General features: G+C 34.6%; 1 protein-coding gene across 5 annotated transcripts in view; it reads left to right on the top strand.

Annotated features, from left to right (window-relative positions):
• The window catches only part of LOC105229320 (inactive rhomboid protein 1), a 54,399-nt gene that overhangs the window by 26,985 nt on the left and 13,547 nt on the right, over positions 1–13,867 (top strand). The window contains exon 7 of one of the 5 annotated variants that reach the window (XM_049460043.1): positions 6,346–13,082. The exons of 1 other annotated variant lie outside the window; for it this stretch is intronic. In XM_049460043.1, coding sequence (XP_049316000.1) covers positions 6,346–6,363 — 18 coding nt within the window. In that variant the 3' untranslated portion in view covers positions 6,364–13,082. Of the gene's footprint in view, positions 1–185; positions 957–982; positions 1,409–3,870; positions 6,263–6,345; positions 13,083–13,867 lie in introns of those variants that run through there. 3 more of the 5 variants (XM_049460042.1, XM_049460041.1, XM_049460036.1) reach the window with 3 other exon arrangements.

The raw sequence follows: 13,867 nt of genomic DNA on the forward strand, positions 1-13,867 counted from the left end.
ACACCAGCAACAGCTATAACAAAAACAACAACAGCAACAGTGGCTTCGAAGAAGATGCAGAGAAGTAATGTACGATTAAATTTAATATTGAAACATTTTATTATATTATATATATACGTATAAAATAAGATAAGTCATTGTAGAAAGTGAAGTAAAAAGATATAAAATGTGTAAATTCTTTTCAGGGTGATGCCGGGCAATTGCCAGCATTCATTGAAGCAATACATAAGATTCTGAGGGATTATCTAAACCAGGAGCAAGAAGTTTTTGGTGTAGTGTACGATTTAAAAATTACTGAAAAAGCAAAAAATTATTTGCATCTTGCCCACCACGTAGTTGGGAAGGTTGCAAAATGAAACTAAAACAACATTTTAAGCCTAGGAAAGATCAAATGTCCATAACTAATGAAATAAATGCATCACGAGTAGGTAGCATTAGTGAGTTAACCAGCAGAATTGATTCTATAACTGAATTTGGAGGTCTCGACGAAAACGGGGAGGCAATTAAGGTAGTAGTCTGGTACCTTGGGTTCAAAAAATTGAATTTTTTTTGCTTAATTTGAAAGTACAATGTATTGAAAATATACTGTGAAATTTTCAGACAAAAATTCGAAATATTTCGGGAGTTATAACGAGTTTCCTAGAGCGCCTCTCAGTCCAACTTTTAAGGTCGGCCGAACTTTAAACGCGTTTTTCTCAAAACATTGTTTTTCTGGTCGGGCTGGGTCCTAACTTTTTTTCTACTGAACCAATTGCTTTAAAATTTTAACAGGCTATTCTGCACACTTATAGTTCTCGTCGGTACTAACGATAACATTTTTTCACCCCTCACTTTTTATTTTACAACCCTTTCTTTGCTAAAATAAAAAGACTTTTTTTCAAAGTCCGCCATTTGGTTAATTACCCTTAAAACTTAACTTCAGTAGTTCCGACCAGAATGACATGTCTATAGATTAAGAATAATCAAGAATATTTGATTTCAGATAGCATCAAGAGCCGAAATCACCTGGGCCACTCGCGTGCATTTTTTTGGAGGTTCCAACTTCGAGTAACAATAATAATACTAATAAAGAATTAAATTTTTTATATTTTCAATATGTAAATAAAACACTCTAAATATTCAAGATAATTCATTTTTATTTTCCTATAAAAAACCACCCTTCAAAGAAGTCATGAAAATATACATAAGTTACCAGACTGCTACCTTAAGGAAATTTTTCGGGAATCTTTATTCAACGTATTAAGCAAATCACGTCAGGGACTTGTGCTTATGCAATAAGGAACTGAATTTCATTGACTAGTTATCAGGAACGATATATTAAGGTGGGCCAAAAATTAGTTTATATTTTATTTTTCGTAGTTACCATGAAAATCTCATTCAACATGACTAAAAACAAGTCCTGGTAAAATCTGAGCTCTTTATATTAATATTAAGAGGTGTCTCATCGACATTTTCGATTTCCCATATAAATTACATGGAAAAAAAATCATTTTTTTTTGTGGTGGTTATTGTGCGGAGATTTTAATGTGCACGCGATGGCGGCCAGTAGGGATGGTAAACTCGATTCCGATACTACTCGAGAATCGAGTTTTCTCGTAAAATAATCGATTTTTCGAATGTCAAGAACCGGTTCTTAATCCACTACGACTACTGAAAATCGATTTTTAAAAATCGATTATTTAACGAGAAAACTCGATTCTCGAGTAGTATCGGAATCGAGTTTACCATCCCTACTGGCCGCCATCGCGTGCACATTAAAATCTCCGCACAATAACCACCACAAAAAAAAATGATTTTTTTTCCATGTAATTTATATGGGAAATCGAAAATGTCGATGAGGCACCTCTTAATATTAATATAAAGAGCTCAGATTTTACCAGGACTTGTTTTTAGTCATGTTGAATGAGATTTTCATGGTAACTACGAAAAATAAAGTATAAACTAATTTTTGTCCCACCTTACTATATATAGCTTTATAAAAAATCCAATAATTTAGATGTCAGTCAGAAAGGAACAATGTGCCAAGTAAGTAATAGAAATCATTTTACTGGCCAACAAGGTTTTAGGCCTAGATATGCTAATAATTTTAACAATCAACAAAATTACAGGCCAATACATACAAATAATTCTGCAAGTCAGCAACAATTTTCGAGATCAAACAAATGGATCGGGTCAATATAATAGCAGACTTCAAAATACATATAATTTTTCTAGACAGTACTCTAGGAATACCTGGACTAACAATAACAGTAGACAATATAGGTCTAGGTATTTCAATAGGCCTACTGCTATAGAAGTAGATACCAAGAGCCGGGTTGAGGAACCGGAAGAAACAAACGTTAATGACGGGTTTTTTTACCAATTAGCATCCCGAGGCTATGATATAATGATATTATGATAAAAAAATAGTTATAATACTAACACTATTTGGGAAAAAGTGGTGCACTATTGTATAATGAAGAAAAAAGCTTTGAAATTTTGAATTTACCCCCTGTAGAGCGAGAGAGTATGGTTATAAGTACATTAAATGGCAATATTGAGTAACCAAACATTAAAGTAAAAAATCCTTGCCTTATTTTATTTTCAAAAACTTTAAAATTATTGATATAGAAAAAATTAATTTAACTTTGAAAAATGGAATAATTATTCCTTTATACATATATGAAAGCTGTTCAGAAACAGGTTTATTCATTGGAAGTGAGTGAACAAAATAATTATGCACTTGATTATCTAAGATCAGAAGAAAAAAACAATACTGAAATTCTACAAATTATTTTGCAAAGAGGGGGATAATCTGACCAACACAAAAACTGTGGTACATGAGATTAAGACCACAACCAATCATCAAATAATTTTAAGAATCTATAGACTACCAAAGCATGAAGAAGAGGTAAGAAAACAAATTTATGAGTTAGAAAGTCAGGGAATAATTCGAAAAAGTGGGTGCAGGTATAGCTCTCCTATTTTAATTGTACCAAAGAAAACAGAGGGTTCAAATATTGAAAAGTATAGATTAGTGGTTGACTACAGGAGACTTAAAAAAATGACTGTCGGTGATAATAAATACGCTCTGCCAAATAATGATGGAATTTTGGATAAATTGGGCAAAACACATTACTTTAGCACTATTGATTTAGCCAAAGGTCACCAAAAATTAATGGCAGAAAGGGACATCGGAAAAACAGTTTTCGTTACTCCAGCAGGACTGTATGAGTACGTCGTATGTCTTTTGGGCTTAAAAATGCCCTAGCCATGTTCTAAAGAATGAGGAATCGAGCTTCTAAGAGAATTCATAAACAAAATTTGTGTTGTCTATCTGGATGATATTTTGGTCTTTTCCACGACCGTGGAAGAGGATATTCTAACACTTGAAAAATTTTTCGCGGTTTTACTGAATCACGATTTAAAAATTCAAGCAAGCAAATTTAGCTTTCTAAAAAAGGAAACGAAATTTTTAGGGCATACATTAACGCCCTCTTTTTTAATCGTAATACTGAAAAAATTTTAGCAATAAAACAGTTAGAACTACCGAAAACAGAGAGATAGCTTAAAGGTTTTTTGGGAGCTACAGGGTATTATAGGAAATCTATTAAAGACTATTCGAAAGTAGCATATCCCATGACAAAGACATTACATAGCTAGTTTTGGAAATTTTAAAACACTAATTTCATCACATCAATTTTTAAAGTTCCCTGAATATGAAAAAGAATTTACTATCACAAATTATGCAAGTGATTATCCAAAAGGAGTAGTGCTTTCTCAACAAGGTCAGCCAGTGTGCTACATTTCCAAAACATTAAATAACCATTAACAGATAAAGAATTTCTAGGCATTATACATATGTATATTCAATAACCTACTATATTTCAGGCCGTACATTTATGGCAGAAAATTTAAAATTATTGCCGATCATAGTCCAATAAAATATCTATTTAATAAATGTAAAGGAAAAGATTTTTCTCAACGCCATCAGAGGTGGTTATTGAAATAACAGGAATACGATTTTGAAATAGAATACCTAAATGGAAAAATAATGTTGTAGCTGATTTCTTGAGTCGAATTGAGAACTCACCAAAACTAAAAGAAGGTAATGACAATGAATCCAACCTGGAATTGTCAGACACAATTCATTCAGCAGATAAAGAACTGCTTGAGCATTTTCCAATTAAAGAAGAAGTTGTAAATAAATACAAAAATGAAATCATATTGACATACAACACTCAAGCTCAGATGCAAAGACTCCATGGAAAAAAAATTATTAAAATAAACCCAATGGAAGAAGAAGAAGAGAACAAGGAAATATTAACAAGATATGTAAAAGGAATAGTGGGAATATTTTCCAAAGTATCCGAAGCGGATGACCATAAAATGCAGAAATTACTAATTGAAATGTTTGCTAAAGATAAAAGTTTAAAATTTGCAAAATGTACAAAAAGAGCCTCAGAGATAGAAGAAGAAACGGAACTACATAAACAGATATCTTATACCATACACAGGAATCTGTGCGGAGTGCTTTAGATGAAACCTATAATACATTAAAAGATAAAATATATTACCCCAAATTTAACGAACATATTCAACTACTATTAAACAACTGACGTTGAAAGATTGCACTCAACCCTGTTGGGAAGCTAACAGGACATCAAACGCACACCTAGAAAGGATGGGGATGAGGTGTAGGCACAACTTACAAATGGTTACTTGTTACAATGGACGATGAAGACAGGCAAGATATAGAAGAACTTCTAAAGATAGTAAATAAAAAAAAAATTGCAATGAGATAATCAAAGTAAATAAACAAATTTCGATAAACAACCATTTTAATAATAATATGTATCAATTAAACATAACAATAGAAAATGACAGGAAGCAAGTATTGAACTCATTGAACCAGGTAAAAATAGAGAACAGTGAAATAATGAAACATGTTTTCTTTAATGATCAGTTGAACAAATTAAGGTACTTAGAGAAAAAAATTTAAAGAAATACAAAACAATATACTCGTACATAGGCTGCTATATATATTTCTGGACTAGGCAACACTAAGTGTTGCCAGGTGCAATCTGACATTTCCATTGGAAAGATTGACATTTTTTAGCATAACATCACTCAGAACGTTTTGTCATTTAATCGTGAATTGTTTTATTTACATGGAATTAAAAAATTCATCTCGGCCAAAAAATGGAATTAACTCGTGAACATTTTCGTGCGATCATTTTTCACAACTTTCGACGTGGATTGTCATGACAAGAGTGCATCGATGAACTAAAAACTTTGTATGGCTATGAAGCACCATCCTATAGCACTGTGAAAAACTGGTACAACGAATTCAATCGTGGCCGACGCTCGCTCAAAGACGAATTCCGTGAAGGTCGTCCAAAAACAGCCGTTGTGCCAGAAAAAATCGATGCCGTACGTGAACTGATAATGCAAGACCGTCATGTAACATACCTTCAGATAGAGGCCTATGCATTTCTCCCACCAGCATACATTCGATATTGCATGAACACCTGGCCGTAAAAAAGGTTTGTTCTCGTTGGATCCCGCACAATTTGACAATCGCTCAAAAAAGGCTCGTGTGGATTGGTGTAAAGAAATGCTGAAAAAATACGATCGCGATGCTTCAAAAGACGTTTATAAGATCGTCACAGGTGACGAATCATCGATCTATGCGTATGAGCCCGAAACAATACAGGAATAGACCGTGTGGGTCTTCCAAGACGAGCCAAATCCAACGAAAAAAAACCACTTTCGTTGATAAATATGCCTATTTTCATTATTAGGCCAGAATATATATAGCAGCCCTCGTAGCAACAGCAAAATATAACCTTATACACCCAGCAATATTAACAAAAGATGAAATATACTATTTTAAGATAGATTTTTATATGATTCAAAACTGCGATAGATGGAAATTTATACTCCAAAAAAAAATTAAATAATAAATTTTTTTATCATGTGAATTTTGAAAAAAATGTATTAAGCAATACTGAAAACTTAAATGAAATTAAAGAATTAAAATATCATAAAAGTGTTTCATATGGAATAAATGTTATTTTAACCCAACAGGGACGATAACTATTTTTTTTTAGTAGGAAGATGAAATTTTGAGGGCTTGTTAATGTTGTTAGAATGTATTAAAAAAATTAATTTTTGTGGTCATACTTTATCAGATAACGGTACAATGACCTGTGACCATATGGTAACGCTAGGACCTACAGGGTTTACATTTACCTTAAAAATGTAATGTGATATAAGAAAATAAGTTAATTAAGCCAAGTAATGTGAATAAAATAATGAACTTTATTGAAATAGTTAAAAAAACATATTTATTTTTGGTTTTAGTTGTCAATATGGTACTGAGCGGAACACTTGACGCATAAACCTACATACATTGCATTTAATGCATCGAGTTCTCACAACACTTTTACAAGTTTCACCTAAGCAGCAACGTCTGATTGGTTCAATAAAATGATCAGTCCGGGAATTCATAATTAGTCCCAATCTAATAGTTTATAATGGGTGTTGTGAACCCACATTCGTTACAAGAAATAAGATGGAGGTGTTGGACAACACCTTGAGTAATATACTTATGGCTTGATTGATCTTACAGTGGAGGGTGTCACCAGAGTCTTCTATGTGGCATCACAAGATCATAAGATTCGGGCTGAAGGTAGAGGTCACGAGCTTCCCCCTCAGTAGTATTTCAAAGAATCCTAATTGGGTTATCCATCGGAATACGTTAGAGCTGACATACATCTTTGGAACATCTAGACATAAGCGCAAAGGCTCTGGACTGAAAAGCGGGTTGTCTGCACTCAACCTGACCATCATATCAATGTCCTCTAAACTAACTAGATACGTAATCTCTTTAACGAGACCAAACGTACCTGGAACTGGAGGAATATAGATGCAACCTAACTATTTATAACAAGGAGATTAGATCTGTTAAACAGCAGAATTTCGTTAATTTCAGTGAAAACGTCTCCTTAACACTAGACTTGGCAAATTGCTCAGGACTATAGCCAAAGAAAAGACCAGACATTAAAAGATGGATGAGACAATTCGGGACGCAAGATAGTTGTTTACTGCTAACTCAATCAAGTGGGCTTTGGCTTAGTTCGTGAAATTAAACTAATCGAGGCGGACTGCATATTTCCTGCACTTTTGCAACAGGGAGAGGAAGTTTTACTCGCCTACCTTGCTGGGCTGAAAAGAGATAGCCTTGCACTGGCAGAAGCATAGAGAATTGCAAATGGGATCTCTATATCCAGGGTAGGAAGGAAGGACTATTCAATGGCGAAGTCTGTAGGTCAATTTGTCATACTTCCTTCCCTCGAAAGAGTATGGAAACGATTGTTAATTATAAAATAAAATTCAAGACACTTAAAACTGCACCCCTGCATGGGAGTCAGGGAGACCCGAAGTTCGCTGGAAGGATTAGAGGTGATGCTATGCGCCTTCCTTGATATTAAATTTGACAACACGTCAGTATTTGTCTCGGCACTAAATGAGGTTGCCTACAGGGTGGAGTGCTATTTCTTTATTATGGAGTATTGCCGTAGATGAATAAGGTACATATTAAGTATTTGTAAAATAACAATGGGATCCGCTGTCAATGTCATTGTTATGACATTGTGGACATTGTTACTTTAGCTAGAGGAAAATTCGAGAACACTCTCTGTAACATCGAACATAGCGAATTAGGGATGGTGCAATGAGGATAGGCTGGACATCAACCCCCGAATGCGATCATTATTTCGTTTACGGGACAAATGTCCACAAAGGTCAAAAATCTGTCCCTTGAGGACATAGAGGGGAAGATGACTCATATGGTCAAATATCTTGTCCTCACGCTGGACTCCACTCTGCGCAGGAAGCAGCATGTGGACCTGACGATGGTTAAGGCTACTAAAGTACTGTATGGAATGGCTGTATAGAACGGCTGAATAATCTACCAGGATGTAACCAAGTAAACCTCATCCGGGTGTTCGGTCACAAAGGTATAACCGGGAATAAATTGGCAGACGAGCTCGCCCTCACCGCAGCATCCAACAACAGTAGGTCCGGAACCCTTTTGTGCTGTTGGTTCTCATACCATAAAGCTGCTTCGCAAGGAGGAAGGAGTAGGCGTGGAGAGGTATTGGTAGCAACTCCAAGGCAAACGCCATGCCAAGTTGCTAATGGGTGGTAACAATCTTAGCAGGTTTAGATACGTAATTAATCTCCCAAGGAGCAACTTCCGGCTACTTTTAACATTTTACACTGGCCGAAGTTAGCTCAAAAAGCACTTATGTATATAACATGGGCCAAGTGAGTTGCTGTGGCTTAGGAGAGGGCACAATAAACCTTAGGTCACGATACAAATCTCATTTATGAGATGAGGGTCCAGATAACCTTTGACAGCCTATTTAGTAATGTTCTTGGCTAGGAATATAACCTTATTAATGAGGTATTTTCAAGTTTAAAAGGGGGGTGGTTGTGCGAAAGAGCTTGGCAGAAAATATAAATAAGAGAAAATTATGAGGTGAGGACCTACATCTCAATGATCACGGTGATGGCAACTGACGACGTAACAATATACCCTGTAGAGATCTTAAATTCTCACGACCTGTCAGGGGTACCCACCCACAAGTTAAAACTCAAAATTGGTGTGCCTGTCATACTGATTCCTACTCTGGATGTGCCCAGACTATGCAACGGTGCTGGGTTACGTATCACAGAACTGAGACGGCACACAAAAAGCAAAAAATTTTATGATTTACGCAGAAACAAGGTGCACAATGTTGTTTACTGGGGTGTGCTGCAGTAAAATGATGTCTAGCTACGACCCGAGACAAAAAACAATTAAATAAACATAATCAACTCTTCCGTTCAATCAGTCATTAAATTTTGTAAATTCATCTTTCTGATGCTCAAATTTAAGCTATTTCGCTTCTGAAAACCGGAATAGTAATTATTTTTACTATTTTTTGTCTTTCAAAATTATTTTATTTATTGGATCTGCTTTTTCTTAAAGCCTAACAATAAGTTATGAAATCTTAAATCTAATTAAAAACTAGACAGGCTCAAGCAAGTGATCGAGCTGTTTTGGTGATACGTCGCTTTTTAATACGCAGGCATATCTCTTCTTTTAAGTCGTGTTTGATCGTATCAAAGCATTAGCCAAAGGGTTTGGGTGATCTGAGAGCTTAGATATATATTTAATTCTGCTGTCTTCTACTTCTTTTTTTACCATAGGGATACCAAGGTCTTTATGGATATTTTCGTTACGCATGTACCATGGTGAACACGTGATTGTTCTAAGCATTTTTGATTGAAACCTTTGTAATATACATATCAATATTAGTTGCACAGGTCGTACCCCACAGTTGAATGCCATACATCCAAATCGGCTTTATGACCGCATTACATAAAAGCACTTTCTTGTCTAGGCTAAGTTTGGAGTTTTTGTTTAAATGCCAATTTAAATTTGCAGCTCTAATCTTCATATATGTTATTTTACTAGAGACGTGTTTTCTCCACGTGAGCCTTCTATCTAGGTGAATACCAAGATATGTTACTTCTTTTGCTTGGGGTACTAAAATATTGTTTATTTTTACTGCCGGGCACATCTTTGGTCTTAGCGAAAATTTGGATTGTCACATAGTCTTGCGGTATTTTCACTAGTTGGCGCTGAAAGCGCGTAGTTCTAGTTTTATTCGTCGCATCGGGTCATGCTATACCTTTTTGTAAAGCTTATTTCACGCGCTAACACGTGTTTGATTGATTGTCGTTTCTTTTAAGTCGTTCGCGAGTTATAGCGTTTTTTCAGTACTACTACGTAAAAGGCAAAAATGCATCTCAAGCCGCCAATAAAATTTGTGCAGTTTATGGACCCGATACAGTTTCCATTTCCACCGCACAACGATGGTTTCAACGTTTTCGTTCTGGTGTAGAGGTGGTCGAAGATGCGCCACGCTCCGGAAGGCCTTTCGTCGAAAATAGCGATAAAATCGCTGAATTGGTCGAAAGAGACCGGCATAGTAGCAGCCGTAGCATCGGTCAAGAGCTGGGCATGAGTCATCAAAAATTCATTTCAATTTCAATAAAAAAAAATTTGACAAACCAATATTATAATATTGTAAATTTTCTATTTTTTAAATAAGGCTCCAATGTTTTATATAATACAATTCTAAAGGTAGAATTTTTTTAATCTTGTATAAAAGACCTTCGTGCCACACCTTATCAAACGCCTGAGCAACATCTAGAAATATTGCTGAACAGTGCTCAAATGCTTTCCTTATCTCGTTAGTAATTCTATTTACTTGCTCTATTGTGCCATGTTTCGCACGAAAACCGAATTGATGCATTGGTATTGTATTATTTTCATGGAGGAAAGGAAACATCTTTGATAGTAATACTTTTTCAAATACTTTAGAAAGACACGGTGGAAGACTGATTGGTCTGTACGAAGACGGCTGTGTTAAGTCTTTCCCAGGTTTATCTATCAAGATAATCTGCGACTTTTTCCATGAAATTGGATAGTATCCAAAACTAAGAATTGTATTGAAGAGCAAAGGGAGCACCTCTACAGCAATAATTGGTAATTCAATTAGCATTTTGGGGGGAAATATTATCATGTCCCGGCGCCTTTTTTGGATTAAGTACTTTGATGATACCAATAATTTCAGAAGGTAAAGTCTTAAGAGACTCGAGCGACTCTTTAGCTGTGTTGGGTAAGATTGACAGCTTAAAGTTGTTATTTGGAAAATTGAGTTGAAATACCTTTTCTAGGTGATTCGCAAAACAATTACCCTTTTCCTCGTCACTTCGAGCCGAATTTCCACCCAAGTCTCGTATTGGAATCTTGGAGTCAGTTTGTGGCTTCATGGACTTTTGGGCTTTTCAAAGGGAATTTTGCTTGTTTGAATTTGGACACAGCTTCTTTATATACATTTCGGTGTTCAATTCTTCCTCACGTTTGAGCGCTTTTTTTAATTTACGTACAGCATCTTTCAATTGAAGCTGAGTGGAAGGGGAGCGATTTATCTGCCATTCACGTCTTGCAAGCCTTTTTTCATTTACAAGCATTTCTATTTCTTTATTACAGATTTTTCTGAAACCAAGCAGATTAAAGCTTTTGTTTGGTGTTGCTAAGACAGCTGCGCTGGTTATTATATCATTGACTTCTCTTACGAGTATGCTTTCTTCAATATCTCTTCCTGTATTTATTTTTTACTCAATATTAATGTGGCTACTGACGTATTTTTATATTTTAGCCAATTCGTTTTATAAGAAGTTAGACCAACTTTTGGATTAACGAATATGGGGTGTTGACATAACTTTATTAGTACATGAGAGTGATCAGAAGATAGATCAGTACATGTATCAGCTGTAATGTGCGATTTATCTATATTTTTGATTACAGCAAAATCAATTAAATCTGTTATGTTTTTACGATCACCAGGCCAATATGTCGGCTTACCAGGAAATATTATTTGAAGGTTATGGTGCCTATTTATAACAGTTTGATACAGATGTCGTCCTTTCGGATTAAAAATACGAAAGCCCCAGTACATGTGTTTTGCGTTGTAATCTCCACCTGCTGGAAATCTTTCACCTAGTGTTCCAAAAAAGTCTTTAAATTCGATTTCTATAATTTTAAAACGAGGTGGACAGTATATAGCCGTAAGGTTTAGGTCACAACCCCGATTTTTTAGTGATATTGTTGTAGCTTGTAACTGTGGTGTAGCATGAGATTCTAGAGCAATGTTTCCCAAAGTGGGCGATAACGCCCCCTTGTGGGCGCTGCAGGTGTCAAGGGAGGCGGTAAGAGACCCAGAAAGAAAATGTGTTGTGTAGAGGCCTGGGGGGTTATTTGCAATTTTATTTAGCTAGGAGGCCTCTTAGACAACGACTACATGAGCTCTCGTCTCTCAACAACAACTTGTGAGCATCAACTAACATGAATTAAAAGATTGCTCAAACTCGGTTCTATATTTCTCTTCGCGTAGTTCATATATCTCTCCTATTTTATTGAATATAGAAGAAATGAAAATCATGTCAATCGGTCGCTCCGTTTCATAACGGGGCATTTCTACAGGATAGAATTTATAGAATACTAACTGTCAAACGTATTGCTATTGCCATTGCCAAATCTGTATGTGGGCATTTGCTATCATAATATAATCATTTGCACAAAGGTGTAGGGTAGGTAGGTTCGAGCTGATGTAGCGCATGCTTTGAGCTTTTGAAAATTTTATTTTATTACTTGCGAAATGACGTCGGGTAGGTAGCTGATGTAGCGCACGTTTTGAGCTTTTGAACTCCTTAAATCTTTTATGTGGAAAATAAAAAACGATCTTTATCCTTTCTTACAAATGTAGTTCTGGGAAAAATAAGATAATACGAAACGGAGAAAGGTCTATTTCAAAAAAAAAAGAACCAAAAAGATTCAAGTGGCAAAATAATTAAAAAGTGAAATATACAAATACACAAAAAATAAAAGGTGCGGTGACCTCTACATACATATACATACGTTTAAATTTACAAAAAAGTGTTTTCTTTTTCAAAAAATATATATAAAAAGAAAGAAGGTGCGGTGACAGATACATATATACTATACAAACAATTTTTTTTCCAAGAAAAAAATATGTTATAAAAAAGAAAAAGTGGTGCATTCACATATACATACACATACATATGTATATGTAAACCAAAAAAAATTTCCAAAATAATATATATAATAAAATAAAGTTGCGGTATACATATACATACACATACAAAAAAAAACAAAATTTTCAAAAAAAAAGTTCCGTGAGGTGACATATACATATATATAATAAAACAAAAAAAAAACGGTTTGAAAAACGGACACGAAACGGTTCCGTTGTGTGATACCAAAATCTAAATCCAAAAAAAAAGGTGCAAAATACATATAAATATACATATACATACAAGACAGTGCTTAAAACCAAAAAAAAAAATACCAAAAACCGGGCGCGAAATTTTATTTATAAAAAAAAAAACAAAAGAATCCACACGGGCGCAAACTTAATATATATTAAAAAAAAAAAATTAAATTAAAAAAAAAAACAAAATTAATATACTTGTGAAAAACCAAAATAAACGTGAAATTAAAGAACCAGTAATAATAAAAAGAAAAGCCAACCAACGAAGGAAATCCAACCAACGGAGGAAAGCCAACCAACGAAGGGAAACTTAAACCTGCGGAAAAAGCAAGCAAAAGGAAAGGAAGCAGAGAGGAACCAAATTGGACGCAGTGGCAAACTACACCCGTTTCTCCATTCAAAACCGTACATAAAGCCCTCAAACTCCCTTGAAGCGGCACAAAGTGAGTGTATCAACTCCATTTATTCTTTTAAACCATTTGAACTTATTTGCATATATGTATGTTGAAAGTTACAGTTGATCTCTATAAAGCTGTATACGATCCTGTAAATTTTAATAGAACGGTTGCTACCAAACTGTCCGAACTTACGAGTTATTTTCGGGAAACCGAAAACAGTTTGGTACATTACATATGTACATCCAAATATATGTATGAACAGTATATGATATAATATATGTATATATATATATACATATATAAATATAGTGGTACTCCAATATAACGAATGATATAATGTTGGGACCGTTTGTTAAACTGAAATATTCGTTATATCGGGAACGAAAACTAAATTAATATTGGTACAAATATGTTTAAAAATAACTATTTATTCATGAATTCATAAGAATTGGTTGAAATAAATACATATACAATGGAAAATGCATACAATAAAATTAATAAAAGTTGAATTTTATAACAAAATGTGAGCATTATTCAACTGAAAAGAAATTTGTTATGCTCATTTGCTTTTGTGGG

This window comes from Bactrocera dorsalis, chromosome 6, assembly GCF_023373825.1.
Source record: "Bactrocera dorsalis isolate Fly_Bdor chromosome 6, ASM2337382v1, whole genome shotgun sequence".
Lineage (NCBI taxonomy): Eukaryota > Metazoa > Arthropoda > Insecta > Diptera > Tephritidae > Bactrocera > Bactrocera dorsalis.